Below are 16,223 nucleotides of genomic sequence, written 5' to 3'. Positions count from 1 at the left end.
GTGCACAGAGGGAGCTGCAGATGGAGGAAATGTTGAGTTGGATCTTGGAGACGGCGTGAAGCTGGAAGGTGTGAAAACATTTTGCTACCTCAGAGACATGCTGAATGGAGAAGATGCATCAGACTCGGCAACGGTTGCTCGAGTGAGATGTGCATGGAAGAAGTTTCGGGAATTGAGTGGCATGCTGATGATGAGGGGAGTGTCTTTGAAGCTGAAGGGAAAGGTGTATGCTGCATGTGTGAGAAGTGTTATGATTTATGGGAGCGAGACATGGGTAATGAACGTAGAGCAGCAACGAATGTTGGAAAGGGTGGAAATGCGAATGGTTCGACGGATGTGCGGTGTATCGTTGAGAGAGAGGAAGACAAATGATGAATTGCGAAAGATGATGGGAATAGAGCCTGTGATTGATGCTGTGAAGAGGACCAGGTTGAGATGGTTTGGTCATGTGTTGAGGAAGGATGAAAGTGACTGGTTGAGAAGAGTGATGGAAAGAATGTAGAAGGAAGTAGAAGATGGGGAAGACCGAGAAAGACTTGGCTAAAGATGGTGGAAGAAGAAATGCGGGCAAGGTGGTTAACAAGGAGAGATGCAGAAAATAGGGCAAAATGGAGAAGATTGTCATGGGGACCACAAGCCTAACCCCCGCTCTAGCAGGGAAAATGGCCTTTAAAATGCATGTTGTTGTTGTTGTTGTCTTCCTTCTTTGTCATGCAAACCATCGCTTTGCTATCGTATATTTTTTTAGTCTTGAAATCGTGTATTTGTTGGTTACAAATTGTGCTTCCACATATCTCATTATACTCACCAAGCGGGTAATAGTCTTCTTTACAAGACCAATTAAAATCATGTAGGTCTTCCAGGTTTATTGAAAAGAACCAATTATACCCCAAATCAAACATATCATACCCCCATTTATTTATTTGCATATTAACTATATGCCCTTCTTTATAAAATTCAATTGTCGGTTGATGATTAAATTTCATAAGAAAAGGTGTGTGGTCTGGAGAACTGGGTGTTGTGGCTGTAAATTCTACTTGTTTAACAAAACGCGCTGTAGAATATTTTGTTAAATCACTTAATCTCACCAAGTCATTGTCATCTGTGGGACTTGGATAATTGATTAATTTATACCTATTCTCCATAATTAATATCTTTAGTTATACTAGGGCGTGCCCGTACGTGGTTGTAAAAAAACATGTGTGCAAACAACAACAAAAAAAAACTTTGAAACCACGTGGCAGTAACGACCACAGAACCCCCCCCCCTCTATTTACATGAAATGGTTTGGTCCATTCGCAAAGCCAAAGCGAACGACATTATATCCCCCCCCTCTATTTACATGAAATGGTTTGGTTCATTCGCAAAGCCAAAGCGAACGGCTTGCGAGTACGGTGACCATACCTTGGGAACCACTTGTCCGATTAATTTCAAACCTTGAAAAGGCACATCCTCGGGTCCCCAGCAATATACCTGGCAAGTTTCAAGTATATCGGACCGGTAGTTGTCGAGAAACAGCGGTCACAGACAAACACACACACACACACACACACACAGACACACAGAGATTACTGGAATTATAGATAGATGTTTTTGCCGCTCAGCCTGTGCCTTTGTATAATAATTTGATAAATCAATACCCGACTCTTAGGAAGCTCTAAAGAGGGATCCATCTTTTCCAACGGAAGTCATTTTAAATAAGAGTAAAAATAATATCAGAAAACTTTTCATTATTGTTGAAGTGAAATAATAACTAGAAACATAATTGCCCGCAACATTTGGAATTTACTTCTTGGAAATGTTTGACAAACACTCTTCCCCTTCGGTAGGAATTTAAATGCTTCAAGAGGGGGGTGGGAGTCCATAACTATCAAAATAATATTTGCCCCTACCATTATGAATACAAGTCCAATGAGGCCCCTTCCCATTATTATCTTCTAAATTCATAATAATATTCTTTGTATTTTTAGGTAGCTTTGTTAATTCATCTCTCATACAAATAATTACATTATCAAGTTTTAGTTCTTTACAATATTTATCAAGTTCTATATTTGACGTTGTATTCTTTCCAAATTGTTTAAACCACTCCTCCATTTTATTTATGATTTTATTTATGAGAATGATATAATCCATTACCCCTTTTAGTTAGTTTTACGCTCCTCGTTTGTTTCGTTTTACTCCTCCTCGTTCGTCTCGCTCCTCCTCGTTCGTCTCGCTCCTCCTCGTTCGTCTCTCTCCTCCTCATTCGTCTCTCTCCTCCTCGTTCGTCTCGCTCCTCCTCGTTCGTCTCTCTCCTCCTCGTTCGTCTCTCTCCTCGTTCGTCTCGCTCCTCCTCGTTCATCTCGCTCTTCCGCGTTCGTCTCGCTCTTCCTCGTTCGTATCGCTCCTCCTCGTTCGTCTCGCTCCTCCTCGTTCGTCTCGCTCCTCCTCGTTCGTCTCGCTCCTCCTCATTCGTCTCGCTCTTCCTCGTTCGTCTCGCTCTTCCGCGTTCGTCTCGCTCTTCTTCGTTCGTGTCGCTCCTCCTCGTTCATGTCGCTCTTCCTCGTTTGTCTCGCTCTTCCGCGTTCGTCTCGCTCTTCCTCGTTCGTATCGCTCCTCCTCGTTCGTATCGCTCCTCCTCGTTCGTGTCGCTCTTCCTCGTTCGTCTTGCTCTTCCGCGTTCGTCTCGCTCTTCCTCGTTCGTGTCGCTCCTCCTCGTTCGTGTCGCTCCTCTGCGTTCGTCTCGCTGCTCCTCATTCGTCTCACTCCTCCTCCTCGTTCGTCTCGCTCCTCCTCGTTCGTCTCGCTCCTCCTCGTTCATCTCGCTCCTCCTCATTCGTCTCGCTCCTCCTCGTTTGTCTCGCTCCTCCTCGTTCGTCTCGCTCCTCCTCGTTCGTCTCGCTCCTCCTCGTTCGTCTCGTTCCTCCTCATTCGTCTCGCTCCTCCTCGTTCGTTTTGCTCCTCCTCGTTCGTCTCGGTCCTCCTCCTCGTTCATCTCGCTCCTCCTCCTCCTCGTTCGTCTCGCTCCTCCTCGTTTGTCTCGCTCCTCGTTTGTTTCGTTTTGCGCCTCGTTTGTTTCGTTTCGTGCCTCCTCGTTCGTCTCTCTACTCGTTTGTTTTGTTTCGCTCCTCGTCGTTTGTTTCGCTCCTCGTCATTTGTCTCGCTCCTCGTTTGTTTTGTTTCACTCCTCGTTGTTCGTCTCTCTCCTCGTTGTTCGTCTCTCTCCTCGTTTGTTTTGTTTCGCTCCTCGTCGTTTGTCTCTCTCCTCCTCGTTTGTTTCGCTCCTCGTTTGTTTCGTTTCGCGCCTCGTCGTTCGTCTCTCTCCTCCTCGTTTGTTTCGCTCCTCGTCATTTGTCTCGCTCCTCGTTTGTTTTGTTTCACTCCTCGTTGTTCGTCTCTCTCCTCGTTGTTCGTCTCTCTCCTCGTTTGTTTTGTTTCGCTCCTCGTCGTTTAGTGGGGCGGCTTAGCCCAAATATTCAAAAGAATTGTGCATTTTGTGATACAAGCACCAAATTTGGCACAAATGTACATTAGTATGTTGCGAACATTTTCAGATATTGGGCCACTTGAAATTCCGTAATTTTTTTTTTCAAATTTTTTCAAATTTCGTAATTTCTAATTTTTCGGGTGACACCGTCACAATTTCGGTCTTCGAGGCCGGCCGATAGGCAAAGTGTGACCGGAAGGGACGAGGTTCTCCTGACCACGTGGCCCTCGATCTGGGAAGCGAGAGGCGTTCCATTAGTGGACGCGCCCCTCACGCCCGACTTTTGGGCGGCCCCGGCAGGCCGTTTGTTTTGACGTTCCGTGACAGGCCCCGCACCCCCACCTCCGGGCCGACCGGAAGCTTGTGCTGAGTACATCATACCTGAACAACTCAGTGAGGCAGAACACAGCAGTGCACACCAGGGTGACCCCTTCAGTGCATAAACCAATTAACCTGTCCACTGCAGGGCATATAGAAATGAAGTTATTTTCTGCATATAATAATAATATAAGTTCAGTTCTATATAACAATTTCTGTTATCACCACTACCACTACAACTACCACTACTACAAGCTTTGTCTGGAATTTTGTGGACTAACAGACAAACAGACATACAGACAAGCTGGGATCAAAACATTACCTCCTTCCACCATTGAGTGTAGAGGTAAACATCATGGAAATTATATCATGCCCTAGATTTAATTCATGCTTACCCGTGTATTTGCTTCACTGGTTCACAAGGTCTTTTGCATACATGTAATTCAGACTCTCGTCTTCATTGCTGACCACACAATGTTCGCAACATATTAATGTACATTTGTGCCAAATTTGGTGCTTGTATCACAAAATGCACAATTCTTTTGAATATTTGGGCTAAGCCGCCCCACTATATCGGCCGGCCTCGAAGACCGAAATTGTGACGGTGTCACCCGAAAAATTTGAAATTACGAAATTTGAAAAAATTTGAAAAAAAAAATTACGGAATTTCAAGTGGCCCAATATCTGAAAATGTTCGCAACATATTAATGTACATTTGTGCCAAATTTGGTGCTTGTATCACAAAATGCACAACAGGTTTGCTATGCTGCTACACTAGTTTGTCTCTCTCCTCCTCGTTCATCTCGCTCCTTGTTTGTTTTGTTTCGGTCCTCGTCGTTCGTCTCGCTCCTCCTCCTCGTTCGTCTCGCTCCTCCTCCTCGTTCGTCTCGCTCCTCCTCCTCGTTCGTCTCATTCCTCCTCCTCGTTCGTCTCGCTCCTCCTCCTCGTTCGTCTCGCTCCACCTCGTTCGTCTCGCTCCACCTCGTTCATTTCGCTCCCTCACACCACAGATTACTCTTGCCCTCCTCAACTCTTTGTTGACAAGCATTTCGATTTACTTTGTTGGCATTTGTTGACGAGCATTATTGGCATTTGCACAAATTTCTATCATATTTGCGTACGTAATAAATAGATGACTTCGCTAAGCGTCAGTGCTGTGTTGTTATTCCTGGAGTCAATTGTTAAGGTGAAAGGTTTCCTCGGAATTATACTTGTTTCAAGTTCACCCTATCGCTGCTGGTTGCATCGTTTTCTGTAAGCGCAGTTTATGTTCTGTGCCACTGCTGCAGTGCCCCTGTTACCTATAAGCTCGTACTCATTTTACCGACCTCGGAAAGTTGACAGAAGACTAAGTCCTGAATAGCACGACAGGTGCTCGAACTCAACCCCGATAAAATTTTAAACGAGCCATTTTTACCGTTAAGAAAACACCAGGCGAGGAATTGTGGGTAAAAAAAAAAAGAAAATCAATATTCCTGGTTCGGTTTTGATCGTGACGAATCGGCTTGCGCGGAACCCCGAATTTGTGTTGATCGTGCCCAGCGGGTTTTTTATCACGAGGTTTTCGGGTTAAATCCTCATCGAGTCCTCAGAGAGAAAGAGATGGAGGTTGTGCAAGGTGAACACGATACCTGGGGACGACAAAACGTACCTTCCGATTATTCAGGTAAGAAGACAAGTTCAAAAACCATGTTGATGATTTCACCACGTGGTAATGTTGGGTTAACGTGACGCGTCCTTCGTACAAGGACCAATGATATTACAACCTTCCTTTGTCACTTGTGTTCTGATCGACCTCGACAGGTACCGGTATCTCACCTCACAAAGTGATGTTTTATCGTGTAAATCAGTGTACCTTCTCTGTGGAGAACATCAACATGATCGGGTAATCGTAATCGTGTTAGTGTTAGTAATGTCTACAGTAGACATTACGAATCGTGTTACCCTCTCACCCCTTTTCGGTGCAAATAAATGATAAGAAAAAGGTAATAATCACAGGCTCGCACTACAACGACATGGCATCAACATATTGCATGAAAACATTTCTAAGCACAGCAGTAAAAACGTTCATGTATAAACATGGCAGCAAAGACTTACTAACAGCCATCCCCAAATTTGTGGAATTAATTTGTAGGAAGAAGAAAATCTTTCAGTCCATTCACCCCTCATCCGTTGTCTTTAAACTTCGACAGCCGGATCAATATAGTGAGGGGCAAACATCTGTCTTGCCACGAACGTGAATGCTGGCAGTTTGAGCACGACCAACTAGTCCCGGTGTCCACCACGACCTTTCAAACTGGAGACTGGGCACTAGGCAGCTGTAAATCGACCTTCGTCCGTGGTCAACTCCTTGCTTCTGGTCAACTTCTTCGAGTCAACTTTGGATTTCTGGTCAACTTTGTGGTTAACGGGATCAATATCAGCAACGTCTGACGACACATAACCGATATGCTTGGAGTTGAGGATGCCCTCGACCTCAATGAGGACCGTATGCAGCACAGGCTCCGTCACAGTACGGGTTCCAAGTACGAACCGTCGGCTGTTCTTCACCGACTTAATTTCTCGCTCTCATACTCCACCCAAATGTGGTGGATTGGGCAGGTTGAAACGAAACTCCCTTGCCGGTCTGCGCGATGTTGGGCGTGAACAGGTTTGAGGGAAGAGAAGGTTTGTTAAAGTTCTGCATCTCCCCCTCTGAAGTTGGTGCTTCTAGTCGATAAGAAGATCTTGTGAGGTTTCTGTGAGCTGTGAGCAATGAAGTGACGGATGGAAATGAGGAAGGCATCAGCAGAGGCCCTCCAGGAGGTCCAGATGTACACTGTGGGTAGTGAGGCACTTGAAGATTATAACCCAGCGTTTCTCTGTTCTTCTAATTTTATGGTGAAGGGATCAAAGCATTCCACTCCAGTGGGGTATAAGGCAGGCTTGTATCGCCATTACCAAGCAGGTGGTGAATCAGCCATCCTTGGCACCTCTGGGTTGGCGCGCCATCTTCGGCACTCATCGCATTGATGTTGGTAACAACGAATAGCCTCTCGACCCCGCAGAAGCCAGTATTTGCGACGCAATTCAAGGAGAATTCACTCTGCACCACAGTGAAACGGTTGGTCATCATGTTCTCGAATGAGGAGGTCAGTTACTCAATGATGAGGATCCAAAACAATAGGATGCACATTGCACATCTTGTTCAAGGATAACCGCCTGTTGTAGTCTCGCCAGTAGTTTAAGGTAGGACAGTCTTTATTTTAAGGTAGGACAGTCTTTATTTGAGGACACCCTGTTGACACACTGCTGTGCAGCTACATCCAGTTCACTGCTCCATTGTTGAATTCAAAAGCATGGTCCTTTCAGAACCATCATCTAGGATGGCATAGGTCTCTATGGATCCTTGTGGGCCGCCATGAAGAAGCACCTTTATCATGACATCATGCAGAAGGGAAGATTTGTCAAGGTACATTGCAGGTGGTGGTAAGGGGCTTGGAATTAGGAAAGTGCTGCTGGAGCTCTGCGCGGCATCATGTAGGATGGTTAGATACAACTCTTTGCAAGTAACGCTCGGCTTCCCGAGTGTACAGCGATCAGCTGTGTGTGTCCGACTGCACCTCCAGCAACGGGTATGTTCTCCCTTATCCACTTGATAATATTGCCTTTGAAAGCTTCCTGAATTCGGCATATAAACAGAGGTAATGGTCACTGGTGTTACCTGTGAGGACACCAAGGCTTGTGCTTGGTTGTTGAAGAAACATTATGTGACGTCTGTGTCCTTGTGCCAGCCATTGGTGACTGACTTGTAAAACGCATATGTATGTGGTTGTTTCTCTTTGAAAGTTGAAGAACGCTGTTCCTTTCTCTCTGATCCCTGGCCCTCGCATTTGTGGAGGACGGCCGCTTGGTTTGCCATACCTTTAGCTCGGAACTTCCCCTGCATCCAACCTGCCAGATGGTGCAAAGTGTAGTTCTGATTATAATCTGCATTCAAGAGTCCTAAGTTAATGCAGTGCCCAACAAATCCATCACGATAACTTTGTTGCAGTTTGCTAATTAGCCTGTCTATATGTGAGCCACATCGTCCGTTGAAATCCATGTTCACCCTCGAGAGAGTGCAACATACCCAGGAGGGAGTGCACTGTGAGAGCAAAGTCTTCAAAAGCCTCTGCATCTTCAGTCCTCTCTGGTGCCTTGTTCATGATAGCGCCACTTTCACTCTGTACGAGTTTCCTCGGCTGTCCATACTTGTTCTGCAGGGCCCGTAAAGCCACCGTGTAAGGTTTCGGATCATGCATGTATACCTCTGCAACCTTGTACACACTTGGTAGTTTAAGGTGGATTAAGAGTACCTGATATTTGTACTCCTCTGATAAGTATGTCATTACTCATAAAGCTATCCAAAGCCAGCTTGAGAAGGGCAATATTACTTTCTCTGTCACTCTGGAAATAAGGCAGACTCGGTTTCAGTACCCCATAGGATGAAGCTATCAGTAAGTCCATGAGGTTTGGTGGTGCAGGCGTCGTGGAAGGATAAGCTGGATGTCCGTGTGCTGAAGTCAAAGGTGGTAGGTGTGTTGCCTGATGTAATGGCAGCATTTTGGGATTACCATTTGAAGCCTGGAATGGAGCGGTAGTAGTGGATGAATATGCCAGGGCATGTCCACCTGTTCAGGGCCTCATAACCACCTCATGGGGGCCCAGGTTTGATCAGACCCCATCAAAACACATTGTTGGATGTGTCTGATTCATATTGGGTGATTGGGTGATGCATTCATATTGGGTGATGCATTGTCATTAATGATTATTTGAGGAGTGGGTTGTAGGTCTGCAGTAATGGCTCTTGCCGGCTCTGGCTGCAGAAGCGGTAGCTGCACTGGCAATAGTTTTTTTGTTTGGTTGAGCTGCTGTAGTAAATGACTTTGCCACTGGACAGAATCGTATGCTGGGCGGTGACGTTTGGATGCCTATATGGAGAGGTAGGCGACTCATCTCCTGCATCCATGAATGACAATATCGTCCGTGCTTCCTCCAGTTCCTGTCCAGCCTACCATAAACGTCTCTGTCTTGTTATACGGACGATTAAGGCTTCATGTTCTCTCAGAGACTGGTGCTCGATCTTGTTGGTCTGGCGCTCGATCTTTTGAACCTGAAGAACTTCATCCTGCAGCTGTTGCCCATGTTTCTTAGCTCTCTCTCATCCTCCCCAACTTGACATGTCAGTTCCTCTAGCTCATTCTGTTTTCGTTTTTCCATTATAAAAGCCGATTGGACGTCAATCAGCTGGGACGTAATAGCTGTACGGCTGAAGCGAGAACAATGGCTGCGTTGTGAGCTCTGTGTACTGCATTGTGAGGCAGTCTATTGCTGGTGGCTTTCTGATGAATGCCGTCTGTAGGAAGAGGTCAGTCCACTCCCCTGATTAAGGGAAGGACCACCCGTGTTCGAAAATACAAAGTTAAGAACATGGCCTTTCAAACATTCAGGAATACAAGTGGAAAAGAACAAGTGGAACATGTCTTTCAATCCTGACAAATCTCACACTTTACTTTGTCTCTCCGAAAAGACCGACTGGACAACCCTCCCATCCACTTTCTGAATAATCCTCTCCAAGAAGTTCTTTCACTCAAGCTTTTGGGTCTCACTATCTGCCATGATCTTTCCTGGGAAAACCACATTTCAAATCTGGCCTTCAAAGCCAGTCGCCGACTGGGCATCCTCCGTCATGCGAAGTCCTTCCTTGGCACACCTGAACTCCTCACCACATACAAGGCTTTCATCCACAGCTCAATGGAATACTGCTCTCCCCTCTGGGTCGGTGCTCCTGCCTCACACCTAGCTTGGCTTCACGCTGTTGAAACCAAAGCTTTCAGAATCATTGGAATCTTCCGTGATGAAGCTAACTCCAAGGGCCTTTCACTTACCGCAGGCAGGTTGGTGGTCTTTCTGTCTTCTACCGACTCCTCTCCGGCCTTGCTCCTCCAGCTCTCTCTGGGCTCTGTCCCCCAAATATTCCTACAGGTCGCACAATATCTGCCTGCAACCCTCTTATGGTTAAACTGCCAAAATCGAGACTCTCTGCTCACCTTCACTCCTTCGTTCCTCTTTTCTCCCGCCTCTGGAACAAACTCCCTCACTCCCTTCCCACGCCTCCTCCCCCCAAGCCCTCTCCCTCTCACAGATCTCCCGATGTCCCTGCTCTCAAATGTTGTGATTTGTATGCTTCCCCTTCTCTCCCCATATTGTCTACCGCTCCCCTTATTATATACTTTGTGTGTCTGTTTGATTTTTTGTGTGATAAATGTTGGCTCTTTCACGAGCCTCGATCCTGTATACAAAAACAAAAAATGTCTATTCATTTTGGGTCAGGAAGACGCCACCGGTACTTTATTGCCAATGCTGATGATGGCCTGGTTGGTAATTTGGTAGCCGATTATGGACACAGCAGAGATGGGGCTGACGGTTGTTATGGAAAGAGAGACAGAGGGTTTGTGACACAAGCGTTTAACGGACTAACTAGCGGTTAACGGACTAACCGGGATAATGTCGCTGGTATTGTCTGCTATTCGAGTACTGTTGGTGGTGTTGAATGAATAATTTGTTGTTTAAGAGTTTGAACAGATTAAATGTCCAGACAATTCAATTGATTACAAAGATTTATTATTTGGGCAGATTTCAGTCCAGGATACCAAGTAATTATGATCAAATAACAGCGTACACTTATGCTAGAGATACAACAAAGAGTACACAGCACAAACGTCTTCGGTAAATCTGCGGTAAGTCATCGGAGTCAACACTGGGTTTTATAGGATTTTACTTGAGACAAGAGTCTCCTGTGTCTCACAAAGTCAGACTAAATAATGAGGTGTCCGTAAAGCGGAATAATGTCGCTGGTATTGTTTGCTATTCGAGTGCTGTCGGCGGTCAGAGTTTCGGCGATATTGTTGTCCATGATTTCCTTGACCAGCTGTTGACATCCGGCTTGAAGGACCATGAAAAGTAGGCCCTGGAATCCTACTGTAAGGCTAGCTGGTACGGAGGAGAATAGAGGACAGTGGATCCAGGAATGATGCCATGATCAAACTGTTTGGATAAGATGAGACTCCAAACTGCCTTTTCTTTGGTAAAGTTTAATAAAGCTGTTTAATTAAGCAAGGCAAAGATGGTGGCAACAATTTTGCTCACATGAGCCACAAGCAAGAATCTGGAAGCCCCTGCCTTTCCGGTGGAAATGTATTACAAGAAAAAGGTAAGTGACACAGGTGCGCACTACAACAACATGGCATTAACAAAATGCATGAAAACATTTCTATGCACAGCAGTGAAAACGTTGTTTAAGCACATAACTAAAGCACATATAAGCATAGCAGCAAAGACAGAGTGTCAGCGGTGTGTTATTCCTGGAATTAAAGGTTAACCCAAAAAGGTTTGATTCTGAATTGTAGTTGCTGTTGCTTGGTATGCAGACTATGGCTGCTGGTTACATCGTTTTTGGTAAGCACGGCTTATTTTCTGTGCCGCTGATGCAGTGCCTCGGTTACCAGTAAGCTGATACTCATTTTCCCGACCTCGGAAAGATGACAGACTGAGTCAACCCAACTGGTGTTATCTCAACAGCATGATAGGTGCTCAAACTCAACACCCTGAGGCCTAATATCTTAAGACAACTTACCGTTAAGCCAACACAACCTAGGAATTGTGGGTAAAATCTCAAGATTCCTCCTTTGCTTTTGAACATGACGAATCGGCTTCCGTGGAATCCCTAATATGTGCTTGCTTGTGTCCGGCAGTTGTTTTATCACGAGGTTTTCAGTTAATATCCTCCTCGTGTCCTCAGAGAGAGACAGAGAGATGGGGGATGTGGAAGTTGAACCCGATACCTGTGGACTACAAAACGCACCTTCCGATGATTTAGGTAAGAGGAGAAGTTCAAAAACCATGTTATTTTCAACACGTGATAGTAATGCTGGGCTAAACTGTAACTTTAAACACTTTCAACATAGAAGGGAGTCCCCATGGATAATATTTTATTGATAATTCTGACGTCATAGGTCACATGATATGGCTGTGATATTGGATTACAACAACGGGCATCTTAAGGTCATTTTCCCTGCTGGAGCGGGGGTTAGCCTTGCGGGCCCCATGACAATCTTCTCCATCTTGCCCTATTTTCTGCATCTCCCCTTGTTAACCCCCTTGCCCGCATTCCTTCTTCCACCATCTTTAGCCAAGTCTTTCTCGGTCTTCCCCGTCCTCTACTTCCTTCTACATTCATTTCCATCACTCTTCTCAACAAGTCACTTTCATCCTTCCTCAACACATGACCAAACCATCTCAAACTGTTCCTCTTCACAGCATCCATCACAGGCTCTATTCCCATCATCTTTCGCAATTCATCATTTGTCTTACTCTCTCTCAACGATACTCCGCACATCCACCGAACCATTTGCATTTCCACCCCTTTCCATTTTCAATCTTTCCAGGATTAAAGGAAAAGAAATGGACAACTCCTAATCCATGGGGCATATAGGGTGATAACGATGACGTCATCAGTGAAGTGGTATTCCAGCGAAAATTGTTTTTGAATCAAAATCCTTATCCTGAAACTTCATATATCTGTTCTGTGAATGGTTTAATTAAATTTATGACTATTGGTCACGTGGTCTGGTGGCCATATTGGATTGAAAATAATGTCAACAAGTAATAAGATTCAAAAGTACACTGCCACCATGCAAAATAAATAAATAAATAAATACTTAATAATTCGATGATAATTAAGTAATTAATCAATTCATTGATTAGTCAAAAAATAAATAATACTGTTTTGCCAGAGCACCTGCTCACTATTGTGCCAAATTTTGAGCTTCCTCACTTAAAGGATGGTTGAGATATCGCTCAGACAAACAAGCAAGAAAGAAAACAAAAACAAACAGTGAAAACTGAGTAAACGAGAACGGCACTCGGTGGAGTGCATACCTCCGCCAGGCTGAACAGTTTTGTTTTTTTTGTATCCCACTGATCGGTCAGATCTGTATTCAGGCCTGAACCAAAATCTAATCGGCTTGTTCTTGTCACCTAACCAACTCATCCCCCAAGTTTAGTCATAACCCGCCCATAACTTTTTTCAATATCATGTTATATATCGCTTTTCACTCGATCTCCCAATGGTGAAGAACCATTTCAAGAATTAAATAATTCTCGTATCTGAATCCATATTCAGATATTCACCAAAATCGAATTGATTATTCCTTGTCACACACACAACCTCTCCACCAAGTTTCGTCCAAATACGTCCATAACCTTTTGAGATATCCTGCTATTTATCGTTTTTGGTCCTATCTCTCAGTGGTGAAGAATCACTTAAAAAAGTAGATTAGCTGGATCTGGATCCAGATCTTCACCAAAATCTAATCATTTTGTCCTTGTCACATACGCTACCTCTCCGCCAAATTTCATCCGAATCCGTCCACAACTTTTTGAGATGCCTTGTTCAGAGAAAGACAGACAGACAGACAGACAGACGGAGGTGAAAAAATTTAACCTCCATCCACCTTCAGTGGTGGAGGTACCAAACAAACAAGAAAGAAAGAAAAGAAACAAACAAATGGAGTGAAAACTGAATACTCTCTTTCAGTGCACATCATTGCCGGGCCCCCTTCTGCACCCGGCGATGATGTCATGTACAAAAATCAGTGATACAAATACAAGTCCCTGGTGTTGGGCTAGCAGCTAGGGTGCCAGCTTAGGATCCAAGGATCCTGGGTTCGAATCCCGGTCGATCGCTGAATTAACGCCAGGGGTGTTGACTCAGCCTGCCATCCTTCCGAGGTCGGCAAATTGAGTACCAGTACACTGGTAATTCCCTGTTTATCGTAAAAAGGCGACAAACAGGGTTGGCGGCAGGAAGGGCATCCGGCCGTAAAACATTGCTTCAAAAAGGGGACCAAAAAACAACAACAACCACGGTCCCCGAAAAGGCCAACCCCCGCCTTGCGGGGAAAAAATGGCCTCTAAACGGTGTTTTTTTTTTTTTAGTGCACATCATTGCCGGGCCCCCTTCTGCACCCGGTAATGATGTCATGTACAAAAATCAGTGATACAAATACAAGCGGTGCACAAAAATCTTCTCCAGCACTGCTGAACAGATCAAAGCGAAACTTCATACACACGATCGACTGCCATTGGGAATATACAGGGTGTCCTTTGAGTTGGGAACCATCCCATAAGTCTGGAACCATAGGGCAAAATGATGAAAACGTCTTGTATTCACAGAATGTTCAATGTGTCCACCATTATGATTGATACAAAAATGCAGACGATGTATCCAGTCAGCAGTCACACGGCGAATGGTGTCAGGAGTGATGGTGTTACATGCATCACTGATGCGCTCCCACAAATGTGCAGCACTCTGAATATTTTCTGTGTAGACCAATGCCTTCAAGTGACCCCAGTGATATAAATCCAACAGGTGGAGATCAGGGCTCCACGCCGGCCACTCCACAGGCCTTCGACATCATATCCAACGACCAGGGAATTACCAGTTCAGCACCTTTACTATGCGGATGCTGTAATGGGCAGGAGCGCCATCCTGCTGGAACCATGTTGGGAAATTCCCATCTGCGTTCAAGACACTGGAGAATGCTTCCTCATTGAGCATACACAAGTAGGTGTCTCCTGTGACTGTGCCATCAAAAAAAAGAAGGGGCCTATGATGCGGTCTTTCCAAATGCCACACCACACCATCACATGAGCGGCATCTTGTTCTTTTGAAGCAGTAAACCAGTGAGGATTGTCTTGCAACCATTAGCGGGTGTTCTGCAGTTCACCTCACCATTTGCGTAAAAAGCAGCCTCATCACTGAACAGAATGGTGGATTTGAAATCAGAATTTTGAGCACATTGTTCCGTAGCCAATTCAAACACTTTCATCCGTCGGTCCGGATCATCTTTGCTTAATTTCTGCAGGATTTTAAGTTTGTACGGTTGCTATTTGTGTGCTTGAAGAGTGAGGTTGATACTGCTTTTCAACTCTCATGTCTCAGTGGACAACCGCCGAAGAGAGCTTTTGGGGTTTTTGTGAAATGAACAAGGATGGTAGTAGCTGTGTGGTCGTCGGTGGATGTCCTCAGATGTCCACTGCGTGGTTTATCTCATATGGATCCCGTTTCCCTGAACTTTGCTACCAGTTTGCCGACACAGCTGTGTGTAATAGGCGATCTGTTGTACCATAAAACTTCAACTATAACACGCACTTTTTTACCCAAAAATCTTGTTAAAGTTAGAGGTGCGTACTATACATAGGTATACAGTTATTTTTTTGTAAGTTTTTTTCAGATTGAAACGATCGTCGAGGACGTCTAATAAAACGGAAGTGGCAATACTCAAAGAACAACAACAAAGAATAGCTAAATGTTTAATATAGAATATTTTATATGTAAGTTCACAATCATGAATTAAAGTATTGAGTATCCGATTCATCTGTCTCATTGAAGAGAGGAAGAAGATCCTCCAGATTTGCACCTTCTATGTCATTGTCCAGGTAGTGAACATCATTTTCATCGCAGTCGTATTCGTCGCCGTCTGGTGTGTTAGTGTCGCCCTCCGTCCAGGGAGCATCGCCTTGGCTGCCATGTCCATTGCGTTCCAAATGGAGCACTTGATGAAGCCCTTCTGGATGATGGCAGGATCATGCTCGTTCCAGATCTTGACGATCCATTCTGTGATGTCATGCGCCCACCTGTGGTGAAGGTGCGCTGGCCTGCAAGCAACCATGTGTTCCAAATGTGGCGCAGTGCGTCTTCGGCGCAGCGACTCCGTTCAGCCATTTTGCTTCGTGGGAGCGACTGCAGACGTTCCTTCTGTCGTATCCATAGTCTGATGTTCACCTCAGATATTCTGTCGAATTCCCGCCCAGCACCTCTGTTGCCATGAGCTTCAGCGTATCGAACAATGTTTAGTTTTTGAGCCGCAGTGTATGATCGTCGCCGAGAACTCATGGTTAATTACGGTAAGAAAACTAGTGGAAATAGAAGTCGCTGGTAAATCTTATGAACAACTGAATGAAGCTGTTAAAGAACAATTGGGTTTTATAATAATATATAGGCAATTATCAGCAACTTGAGTACCACGTGATTGTCGTCCGACAATAGGCTACGGGTTACTTTGTTGGATTGCTATCCGACTTCCACTGTTTATTTAATATGTGCTGCTATGTTTAAACTTTGCGCAATCACAACTGAACATCGTGATTGATACGATTTACGACTGTCGTAAATTTAGTTCCTTGACCTGCCGTGATATTCTTTCATTAGCGCCGCTTTGTTCAACTATTATGAAATTGTGGCCAACAGTTGTGGTTGAGATGGACTTTGCCGTTTTGACAGATGTAATAACATGTTTTACGTCGATATTTTTTTCATTTGATTGCTGAAATGGGGGTGCGTAATGGAGTAATA

At 44.8% G+C, this 16,223-nt stretch overlaps 1 protein-coding gene across 1 annotated transcript in view; it reads left to right on the top strand.

The window, feature by feature from the left end:
• Positions 1 to 5,182: 5,182 nt before the first annotated feature.
• Positions 5,183 to 16,223, top strand: part of LOC137419138 (uncharacterized) — a 40,861-nt gene continuing 29,820 nt past the window's right edge. Inside the window, exons 1-2 of the mRNA XM_068105314.2 lie at positions 5,183 to 5,450; positions 11,607 to 11,684. Of these exons, the coding sequence (XP_067961415.2) occupies positions 5,387 to 5,450; positions 11,607 to 11,684 (142 nt within the window). The 5' untranslated portion in view covers positions 5,183 to 5,386. The remainder of the gene's footprint in view (positions 5,451 to 11,606; positions 11,685 to 16,223) is intronic.

This window comes from Myxine glutinosa, chromosome 1 (genome assembly GCF_964187855.1).
Source record: "Myxine glutinosa chromosome 1, kmMyxGlut1.1, whole genome shotgun sequence".
NCBI classification, from domain to species: Eukaryota; Metazoa; Chordata; class Myxini; order Myxiniformes; family Myxinidae; genus Myxine; species Myxine glutinosa.
This window is presented reverse-complemented; position numbering and strand designations above follow the sequence as displayed.